Raw genomic sequence first — 11,613 nt, 5'->3', positions numbered from 1 at the left:
GAAGAAACCAGTCAGATTGATGATTGACAACAAATATGTCATAAGTTTTGATAAGAATCCAGTGATACATGGAAGATGTAAGCACATTGATACGAAGTACCATTTTTATGCAATCGGGTTCATAATGGAGTACTTGAGGTTGTTCATGTATGTTGTACCCCAAAATTTAGCCTCTCCTTTTCAACCCCAATTGGCTTATGATCTATCATATACATTCATGCATATCATTGTTTCTATGGTTTTGGAATCAAGGCATCTCTCTTATGACATTCTTCAAGCTTTAGAAGAAAGAGAAATGACAATCAGTGCAAGAAGGGTAGGATATCCTCAACTTCATGGCCACTCAAGCTACAAGGGTTTCTTATGACCTAATACATCTCACAGGGTCCATTATTTCATCAATTGGTTGAGAATTGCAAGAGAATGGAAATTGATCACAGTCTTTTATCTTTTGGTCTTTGAGCTAGGAATGTTGATATCTCAGTATGTGGCATACCCATGGACAAATTTTTTATTCATATTCATCTTGTCATTATACAAGACATCTTTGGTCTAAAGTTTCTCCATTTTCCCTAGGGGAATCAAGGTTTTGAAGAGGTGCATTCATCTCCTATCTTTTTGGACTGAAATTAGGGTTTGTGATAAAATCAGTTTCTTTCTGACTTTTTGATAAAGACTTGATATCATGGTATTTTATGTGTCCCCACATGTCTATTTTTATAATATGGGCCATCAATTTAATCAGAAGAGGTTCAATTGCTCAGATGATCAATAACTTGATTCAATTGGGGAAAAGTCAACTGAGCAGGTTAAAAAGTAAACTCTTGATTTTTTTGCTTGAAATTGTGTTCTACAAGTCAAATTTGGTCTATCGTTTAAATTTGATCAAGAAAAGTCAAGAGATTCATCAAAAATCAAGAATTATGAAAAGTTACCAAATTGGTAAATTAGGGTTTCAAAAGAAAGTTACTATTTTGGGTAAGTTCACAAATGATTTTAGTCAATTTAATGGCCATGTTTCACATAGATCCAAGATTCTTTTCAATAATTTTCAACATGATAATTGTAATACCAAGACTCCTCTTTCCAATGGTTCCAAAAACTCCTCATTTGGTTGGCTACAACTCAAGATATCATCTTCTAAAGTCATGACCTCAAGTTAGTAATTTAGTTTTACACTTAATGGAATTTTGCTAAGTGTCTGGTCTGTTTCAAGCAACCTTCTTCATGGCCATGTTTTACCTAGATGCAAGTTTAAATTTCATTTGACCTCAACATTAAAGTTGTAGATCATATTCCCCTCTCCATTTTTGCTTCAAGAAATGTCACATTTAATGGCTTAGTGAGCAAGTAATTCAGTTGTCAAGAAGGAACCTCAAAATAGCAATTGACCTTTAATTTGCATGAATGCATGCAGTTCCAAGCAGTTGTTTTCGTGGCCATTTTTAAGGGATTTCAAGGCTTTATTTCATTTTTCTTCCAAGATAAAAATTGTTCATCTCCCTTCCCTATTTCCAAAAACCCTTAGTTTGCTTCATTTGGACAAATAACCATAAAGTTATGTTGGCTTGAACATCAATGATCCTTAATTTCCAACATTATGAATGTCATTGAGTTTAGGTATTGTTTTGCCTTTTGCTTGTAGCGGGATTTTCCCACACGCATGCCACCCTTCTTTCCATGTTTTTTATTGCCAAGCAACACACCATTTACATGCATTTACATGCTACCTCAATTGGGCCAAATATAGAAATATTCCACTTTTCCCCTCCTTCTTTTTCCACTCCCTCCAAGTCCCCACGAGTTCTAAGCTCTCTCTATTCTATTCTAACCCCCAGAAATAACACACCACTCACCTGAAACACATCCAAAATGCCGGATGCACACCTCACTCTCTCTCATTTTGATTTTGTCCAAATTTGGGATTGCAACTTTGGCCAAGTGTGTTGAACCTTCTGCCCTCACTTAGGGCTCATATAAAAGGTTTCTTCACTCTCTAAACCAAAGAGATAACGTTGGTTAGAGGCTGAACCGAGGCATAACAAATATGAACCCTCTTCATTTTCTCTACTTTTTCTCCATTATTAAAGCTACATTTGGAGCCTTTACCTGGCTCACCATTACCCCTCAACTTCCTACTGGTCTTGTTCATTTTCTTTCTCTAAGAATCCAAGATGCAGTGGACATTCTCCACTAGGTTAGTCTCCTTCACTTTATGCTCCTTCATGATAGCCATTCACCATGCTTAAGCTCATTCATCTGCATCTAGAAGATTCACTCTTGAAGTGGATCATGGAGCTAGGCTCATAATTTCATGTATGCTTTTGTTTGAATGATGTGTGATTTTGTTTGAACTCGTATGTTCATGCTTATTTATCTCCATTCTCCTTTGTCCATTTTTAAAAACTAAGTATGTCATGTTGTTCTACCATTTGTGTACTACATTTTTTGTTCAAACTTTGTGTGATTTGATAGAGAGATGAGGAAGTTGTGTGAGGAAGAAAATGGCATATTTAAATCGGGTTTAGGGTTTGTGAACTTGTTCTGGTGCATGTCCAAGGTTGAAGATGAGTGTGTGGCATATTTTGGTTGGCCATGGTTGGGTTTTGTCATATAGCGCTTAAGTGAGTGGGGTGACCGATTGAGGGAAGGTTCCACATAAGATAACGTGACACCCTCCATTTTATTTTATTTTTATTTTCTGATTAATTATTTGGACCGGGCCTTGTCACTTTTTAATTTCCCCACCCCCTTTTCTGACCCATTCTCGTTGTAACTAATCTCCCTTCATCCATTTTACTAGTGCATACCCCCCTATTTTATTTCCTTTATTATTTGATTATTATGCTTTTTAATTTTATTTAAAAGACCTCCCTTGGTCTAAAAATTCCCAAATAATTCATGGTTGACACTTTGAATATTATTTAATTTTCCATATTTTGATTTTTGATTTTTTCTTAATTTTAATATTTGTTTTGATTTTTGTATTTAATTATGTTTAATTAACCTAGTTTTATTTGTTAGGGTTTTATTTTTTATCTTCCCATTTTAATTTTGATCCAATCTTTCGTAAACATGTAGACACATAAATATAGGTCATTTGGTATTTGGATCATTAATTTTGGGTTGTTGTTGAATTTATTTTTGAAGATTCCTTGGTATGATCAATTAGTGGTGTATTGTTTGAATGATTGATTTGTTTGAACATATTTTGCATGTGATTTTGAATACATCTTTGAGACATATTGAGTTTATGATTTCACCTTTCCATTCTTAATTTTTCATAATTTTTCTATGCCCCAACTATTTTTTTTGAATTATTCAAGCATGCTTGTTTTCTTGTAATACATTTTGCACCTAGATGATTTATTTTGGCATGCACTTCTGTAACCATGTGGGATCTCTTCCCCCTCTTTTCTTGACTACTTCATCATCATTAGGAGTACTAAGTTCACTCATGTGGACCATTTTAGGTATCTCCGATTGAGGAATTTTTACTTGATCATCTTGGTTCCTACTTGCTTTTCTTTGAGATCATAGTTTGGATTGTGTCCTATGCATTCCAACTTGAGTACTATGGGTCCAATTGTTTTACTCCTCATTGATTTTTCTTCTAACTTCCTTGGTTTTGGTATGTTTCTACCCTGCTCTTATTATTCTTTGAATGGTATTCCATTGCCACTTCATCTTGATGACACGTTTAGAGCTACATTCTTCTTTTCTTAACCTAATTTTGAGTTTAGTAGATGGTGAAGCTCTTAGGAGCTTGGGATCCATTTTTGTATGGTTTGATATTGTACACATTTCATTTATTCATGTATCAATTTAATTTTTTATTACCCATTTACTTTGGTTGGACAAAGGACTCCTTACTTGGATGTTGTCCACCTTTTGACTTACTAGTTATGCATGAACTTTGATGTTGTTTGCTTGTTGATACCTCTTGAAGCTTGATGGTTGTATTTGGGGATTTGAATATCTTTTGTTAATTTCCCATGACATAAGCACCCCTCTCTTGACCTTTGCTTATCCTATTACATTTTGGTAAAGGATTCCTTTTCTAAGATGATATATTTACTTGTTTGTCAAGTTATTTGACTTTGAGGTGTGTGTGAAGCTTGAATGACGTACCTTGTTACTCTTGAACCTCATCTTTAGTTAACTTATTACACAATTCATACAGATCTTGATGTCATGTGTTTTCTTCATAGTTTGTTTACTTCTTGTCTGAGCTTCTTTGAGCTTGTGTCATTGCTTGACTATCTTGGAGCATAACTTATTTGATTCAGTATTGATGTTTGAGTGATTTGTATGTCAAGTTTGAATGTCCTATACTTCTAACTTGTGTGGTTTGATATCATTTTCCCGTAATACTACTCCATCTATATTTGCTTGAAATTCATTAGCCCTTAGGAGCATGACTAGGGTTTGATTTTGATTATTTACTTGCCTTAATCCTTGAGTATGATTTTATATATTGCCTTTGTGATGTCTTGAGTTTTTCTTATATGAATTGACCCCCATGTCTTTGATTTTGATTTCATTCACTTACTATGTACTTTTCCATGTCTAATTGTTCACACACTTATGTTCATTTCCCTTTATAACTTTGCATGATGTTTGTGTACATTGGTTCCTTTACCATGGATTCAATGCCTATGTGAGCTCCTTCTTGATATTAATACTTTTTTTAATTAAATAACATGTCTATGTTTGTCTCTTCCTTCTTCCACAAATCCTTTCTCTTTACTTTTCTTGCTTGTTAGCATTTCATGAGGACTTATGTCCATTTATGGTTATGTGGTTGCCTCCCATTTAGGTTTGATAACCTGCTGTTTGCTTTAGTAATTCCCATGACATAAGCACCCCTGATATGGGTTATTTCATTTCTTCCATGACTTGATATGGATTGTTTCAATTTTCACCATGAATTGATATGGATTACTTTCTCTTTTAATTCTTTCACCATGACTTGATATGGATTGCCATTATTTTACCTTCTCTTCCATGACTTAATATGGACCCTCTCAATATTTCTTCCATAACTTGATATGGATTTTTTATTAGTTTTTGTTCGATGATTTGATATGGATTGTTATCTTCTTCTATCTATTTTCCTAGTGTGGATAACATGTTCCCTATATGATCTCTTTGGTTAATTCTTAATAAAGATTGAACTAAAGTAGACTTTAGGTTTGTAAACAAAGCATGACAACATTAGGTAGACTCCTTGATCCTTAACCATAAGTTAATCTTTGCATGCTAACTTAGGTAGATGTTTCCCTTTTATCCTGACTATTAGGACCATTATTGCATGCTAACAATAGGTTTTCTCTTTAGAATTCCCTTAGATTTTCCTTTCTCTTTTGCATTCTTCCTAAAACAAAAACCCTTTTCTTAATCAAAATACAAAAACATGCTAATACTACTTGAATTCTTTCAACATTAAGAGAGAAGGACTCAGATACCTCCTCCCTAGGGAGGACCATTTGATATATTCTCCAAATAAAATACTCAACCAATCAAATTTATTTTTCCACTTCGCTTTTCATATGAAATTTTTCAATAAAGGTGATTACCCATAAAAATCACCAACAAACCAAATTTTTTTAGAAGAACTATGGTGCTCTGATTCTCTTTGATGCGTAGGCATTGGGTTGTAAAACCTAAGCGAGCGCAATAATAAAAATTCTATTTTTGTTTGTAAGTAATTCAGTCTTTCTGCATGCATTCCCTTTTAGTTGGTAAGTTTTAGAATATACACACCCTTTTGATTAGAGAAACAAGAGTGGATCTTGTAGAGTACTACAGACGTGAAGGGTGCTTATGCCATCCTTTCGCGTAATCGACTCCCTTACCCATCTCTTGGTTGCGAGACAATTAGATTCATCCTTTTTGTAGGTTTACTCAGTGAATCCTTTTCCTATCTTGGGATAAATATCATTGGTGGTGACTCTGTTTTGTATGCACGTTTTTTAAGATGCAGCAATATCAACACTCAGAAGCAACTTGCAGATTTGATGAGCAAGGCGATAAAAACTGAACACTTCATCAATTTAGGGAATGGAATTGGTGTTGTTAATTTTTAGACTTGAATGTGAATTAAGGGATGATGTTGAAAGTAATTCAACATTCAAGTTAAGTTTAGTTTTGAGTTTCAGTTACATTTAAGTTTCATCTGAATTTGAGTTGAATTTAGGTGTTTATATAAACATAAATGTAATTGCATTTATAACAGATTTTTCAGTTTTGCAATTTTAATATTAGAAAGTTAATTACACAACTCTCTCTCTCTCTCTCTCTCTCTCTCTCACACACACACACACACACACACACACACACACACACACACACACACACACACGCACACACACACACACATACACACACACATTATTCTTCATCTTCTTGTGCATTATTAATGGAGGTTCATTATTGAATTCCAAAAGAATATATGACCTTGTTTATTCTTGAAAAACATTCTTTTATAAAATGTTTATTATTTTAAGTTATTAATAAAAAGAAATAAGATTTTAAAAATGAAATGTTATAATATAGATAAAAAAGAAATGACAGTTAAGGATAATGCAATTTTAGAATTAAAAAAATTATTTTATTATATTTTTTACTAAATAGTTTAATAGCTAGACTCACATATTTTCAAATGTAAACAAATAGGAAATCTCATATTTTATTATATTTTTTATTAAATAGATTAATTGTATTCCTTGTAATTTGCATATAAAAGAACCATTGGAGGGTAGAATTGGAATACTGAAATGCAGATGTCTCTTTCATAACGGTTTGTATATGGGAGGCAAAATGGTACAACAGTATTGTCCTTAGCCCATAAAATCAGGGTAGTGGAGGAAAAGGTGATCTTGTATTGTGTACTATTTTCTTACCGCAAAACATTTTGATCTTATCTTTTAATCTTCAAAGGCTTTTGACAAAATGATGTTGAAATAGACTTAGAAGGATCAAGAGACAAGTTGACAGAATATTCAGAACCTTGGTCTTAAAAGTCTTGACATAGCTCCTTAGAACCTAGTCTTCAAAGTCTTCAGATCTTGTTCTTCAAAATCTTTAGAATTTGAGTGCAGGATCTTGAAGGCATGCAAACCTTCAGAGGCTCTTCAATCAGAGTCATAGTCATAAGCTTTAACACAAACTTTCTCATAACTGTTGTTTCAGAGCTTTATCTTGTAAAGTACTTGAATCTCTTAGAGTCAGAGTTTGTTGATCCCATAATCTGATGACGTCACACATTATTACTTTAGAGTCTGAACATGTTAGCAAAATCTACATAATATATAAAAAGCATTAGTGTACAAAATTGTTCTCTAAGAAACAATGGATTGTTATCATTAAAATTAAAAGTCAGATACATAACCAAAAAAAATTCTAACTACAACTATATAGGGAAAACCCTAACATAACCATCGATTCTTAATCTCTAACTACTTACTTATAACTTTTAACTACATCCTAACCTTACCACCCCTAGGTCAATAAGTCATGAATAACTTATGGAGAAAGACTTACTCCTTGAAATGTGATAGTGATATGATCCACCAATTGGATGTAAAGTATTGCGGTGTTTGTTTCATGGATACAAATGTTATTCTCAGGAAGATGACATTGAAATTCACATATTCATTTGTTTATTTTAAATTTTAATAAATTATTCCTGGTTACTTTTTATTCTTTGAAATATAACTTGTTCATGAACTTCTTATTTTTATTCTCATGTCAAGAGATGGGATTCTTACCTTCTCATGAAAATATAAAATAACCAACCATAACTTCTAGTACATATATTATTTAAACACATCTAATTTTTAACTTTTAGTTTTTAAAATTTATTTAAAATAAAACCTAAAAATATTTCTGAAAACTTTACTCGTTTGCCAAACAATCACACTCTTGAAAATCTATTATCTATAAGTAATACTACTTATATAATACCTAGTAACCAAAACCAAAACTAAAACCACATAATTTTCTAATTATAATTCAAGATATGTCTTATGATAAGATTTTGCAAGACAAGACAACTTTATCATAATTTAGTACTTTTTTTTGTGGTTGTGGAATCAAACCATTACCAACCTCCAATCAAAAAGGTCTAAACTATAAACAGTTACTCAGTCAAACTTTCTAACTAAATTGTTGGCAAAGCGACACCATACTCTAGAGAAAAACAAGTTCCATATAGTGACAGTTTAATAATATTATTTATTTGCAAACTCTTTTAAAAAATTGTTAAAAGAAAGTTTAATAAGTAACCAATTGAAATAGAATAAAACCAATAACATTCTTAAAACAAATGTTCCAAAATTTATGAATATCTAGTCCTATAGTGCCTTTGCTCCTAACCCTTATTATTTTTATTGTCTATAGATTCTATTTCACTCCCTCACTTAAAAAATAGAACAAAAACTCTTGTTACAACAACAAAAAATTCTATAATATAATCCTTGTTCTATAAAATCCTCCATATTCTATACTATATTTTTATTTTTTATTATTTATTTTTTCTCTATTTATTTTGTTGCTTCATTTATTGGTGTTTTTTGAGGGGGACATGCACAATTCATTAAAAAAATGTTATGCTTCTTCATAGGTTTTGTTATGTTTGATGCGTTTGGCTTCAGGGCTATTAGTATTACTTGAAGAATTTGCAAGTGATGATGAAGTAGTAGCATTTATGTTGCTGAGGCATAGAGAATCCAACTCTCCTATAGAGAATCCAACAGACTCAGGAGCATTTGTAGTAGTAATACTATCTTCTTCGGAAGCACTTCCTGATGATGTCAGCTGTTGAAACATTTCAATACACTTCATTACTTTCTCCTGCAAAATGTAGATACATATCAATGTAAATTTAACCATGTCATTAATTAATCTGAATTTATTGAAATTTATGATCATGTAATGTTAAAGGATGATACTAATAAAGAAAACTAGTTACATTTATATTCACTATTTTTGTTAGTACCTTTTCTACATATTGAGTCAGAAGGGAAACTGATTTATCAATTTCAATGGTTTGGTTTTCTCCTTCTGCGGATAATGTTACTGCAACAGCTGCTGCAATTTCTGATGGCTTGAATTGAATGAAGTCGAGTCCTACATTGGATTCCAAAAAATGATTAGAATTTCTTAATCTTTCTTTCTTATGGTGATTGTTATTGTTAGAGAGTTGGGAAGGTGAAAACTGAAATGTACCTCTTATAGTCCTCATAATAAGTTGGAAAGATTGCGAGAATGAATCTTCTGTTGGAACTGGATCATTGCTGAGCTTGTTAAGGAAGTAGTCAATGAAGGAGAAAGGTGTGATTGATTGCATTCTCCAATTCAATGTGGTCAGTATCATTAGCTCCATCTTAAGTATTGTTTTGTTATCAAATAAATACTTCTCTTCATTCATCTGCAAATAAAAATAGTTAAGACATTTCACTAACATATTCAAACCATGTTTTTTATAATCACAACATTGAAGTTGTTCGTGTCATTGCGACTATGACACAATTGCATTGAAGTTGCATCAACCTCGTTTGATTTAAATTCACTACAATATGAAGTATCGACACACACTCGTAACACAAAGGCAATCACAATCTTTGGAGCATTGACATAGACATTGACACCGAAAATAATTTAAAATAATAGAATAATCAAATATAGTCATATGTTTAAGTGTCATGTCGGTATCAGACATCAACACAATATCCTTTTGGCACCAGACACTACATCGACACATTATCCTATCAATATCGAACACCATCACATGTCAAACACCAAACTCATTTTCACTATAAATATTGTGTTGGAATTGGATACTAACAAATATTAGATACCAGATACACCTTTAATATAAAACGTCATGTAAACACCACTACACACTAGACGCTCTCAATACGAAATACCAACGCTACATAGATTGTGATCAAAAATATTTTCAATCTACAAGAAAACATCAAAGAAATATAAAGTACCTTCATATCAAGAGACCGAGGAACTACCGTCTCATCAATTTTGGCTGCAAGATACAAGGAAGCCACAGCCAAGAGTTGAATCGACCATATTTTATCCTTCTGAGATTGTAAAGATTCATATCAAAACCAATTGCAAACATAACCGAAACAACAAAAACACCCCTTTATCTTCACTTCATCAATTCACTTACTAGCATATCAACCGCAGCAAGGAAGCGATCCATGAAGTTCACAGCTAGATACACACATAGAGGCCCAAAACCAAAATGCATTCCAACCTATAAAAACATATACATTAGATTCAATCATATAACAAAAAAAAATCATCCTAGTTTCAACAAAGATTTCACAATGATGCATGGAATTAAGCCTTCAATCAATAAGCTTAATAATAATAAGACAAACTATAGATTCTATCCAACCAACACAAATTCAACATTGAATTATCATCAAACATGTATATAATCATTAAGAATAAAAATCAAATCTAATATCATTAAAAACAAACATTATGATTGTAAAAATAAAATTCTATTGAAAACCTTTTGAATCCATTCAATGGCTTCCATTCTACCCTCCAAATCCAAATCCCCAATTTTCAACCTACTGACATAATCACTAGCAGGCATGTGAAGGCATTCTTTTTCAACCAAAGCCTCCAAACTCTCATCACTCAGCAATGGTGGAACCGACCCAATTGATTCATCGAATTGCTGAGTTTCATGAAGGTTTGGAGGATCATATTCAACTTGACATGATTCCTCTAAAACCTCCATTGAACCCCCAAAATCATTTTCATCAAAAAAACTTATGTCTTCAGTACAGAGAAGACTTGCAAAATCAAAACTAGGTGCCATTGAAATACCACAGAAAATGAGAAGAAAAAAAACTAATTTTTTTTATAACCCAGATGAAAAAAACAAATTTTTAGATTAAAGATTTAATCCTTTGGATAAAAGAAAGTGTGGAGAATGAAGATCTCTTATAAAATGACTAGAGAAAACATAGATGAAAGAAAGAACTTATGAAATAAGAACAATATCACTATATAGTAGTTTCAAGCAATATGTCTCTCTTTCTCTCTCTATATCTCAGAATTTCTCTCTCTCTCTCTCTCTCTCTCTATATATATATATATATATATATATATATATATATATATAGATATATAGATATATTTATAGTGCATGTGACCCTTCCCTTGTTTCTGTGACTTCTCTTTAGAATTTCTGTAGAATAGGATCTTATGGAGAGGAAACAAAATGACTCATTTTAGAGAGAGAGAGAGAGAGAAATTCATAGAAACTAAGAACTATGTGTAGGGGAGACAATGGTCAAATGGGGACATAGATTTCTCTTGTTTCTAATTGTTTTTTTAATTATTATTATTATTTTTATTTGACTCAATTTATTTGATTATATTGGTCAATATAGTGTTATTTTAAATTATTTCATACAAAGTAAGAAATGATGTAAAGAAATTAAAGAATATAGTCATTTTAAGAATTTTCTTTAAAAGTTAATGATTTTAAAGAAATTATCTAATTAACTATATTTGTTGTAAACTATTGGCATCAATGATTTTTTTTTGAATGAATTAAAAGTAACTTTA

At 32.0% G+C, this 11,613-nt stretch overlaps 1 protein-coding gene across 1 annotated transcript; it reads right to left on the bottom strand.

The window, feature by feature from the left end:
• Window positions 1-8,320: 8,320 nt before the first annotated feature.
• LOC127121271 (cyclin-D4-2) lies at window positions 8,321-11,278 on the bottom strand. The gene is made up of 6 exons (XM_051051820.1): window positions 10,544-11,278; window positions 10,193-10,279; window positions 10,002-10,100; window positions 9,232-9,433; window positions 9,002-9,132; window positions 8,321-8,856 (listed from the first exon to the last, which is right to left on the bottom strand). The coding sequence occupies exons 1-6, from the start codon at window positions 10,856-10,858 to the stop codon at window positions 8,611-8,613; spliced, it is 1,080 nt and encodes a 359-aa protein (XP_050907777.1). The 5' UTR covers window positions 10,859-11,278; the 3' UTR covers window positions 8,321-8,610.
• Window positions 11,279-11,613: the final 335 nt, after the last annotated feature.

The sequence above is a fragment of the Lathyrus oleraceus genome, chromosome 2 (assembly GCF_024323335.1).
Source record: "Lathyrus oleraceus cultivar Zhongwan6 chromosome 2, CAAS_Psat_ZW6_1.0, whole genome shotgun sequence".
Lineage (NCBI taxonomy): Eukaryota > Viridiplantae > Streptophyta > Magnoliopsida > Fabales > Fabaceae > Lathyrus > Lathyrus oleraceus.
The sequence above is the reverse complement of the archived record's forward strand: the minus strand, read 5'-3'. Positions and strand labels throughout refer to the sequence as shown.

Coding starts and splice junctions, on each gene's coding strand:
- LOC127121271 (XM_051051820.1), bottom strand. CDS start 10,858: ATGGCACCTAGTTTTGATTTTGCAAGTCTTCTCTGTACTGAAGACATA. Junction 9,133..9,231: donor TATTATGAGGACTATAAGAG/GTACATTTCAGT, acceptor AATCCAATGTAG/GACTCGACTTCATTCAATTC. Junction 8,857..9,001: donor TGACTCAATATGTAGAAAAG/GTACTAACAAAA, acceptor TACATTTTGCAG/GAGAAAGTAATGAAGTGTAT.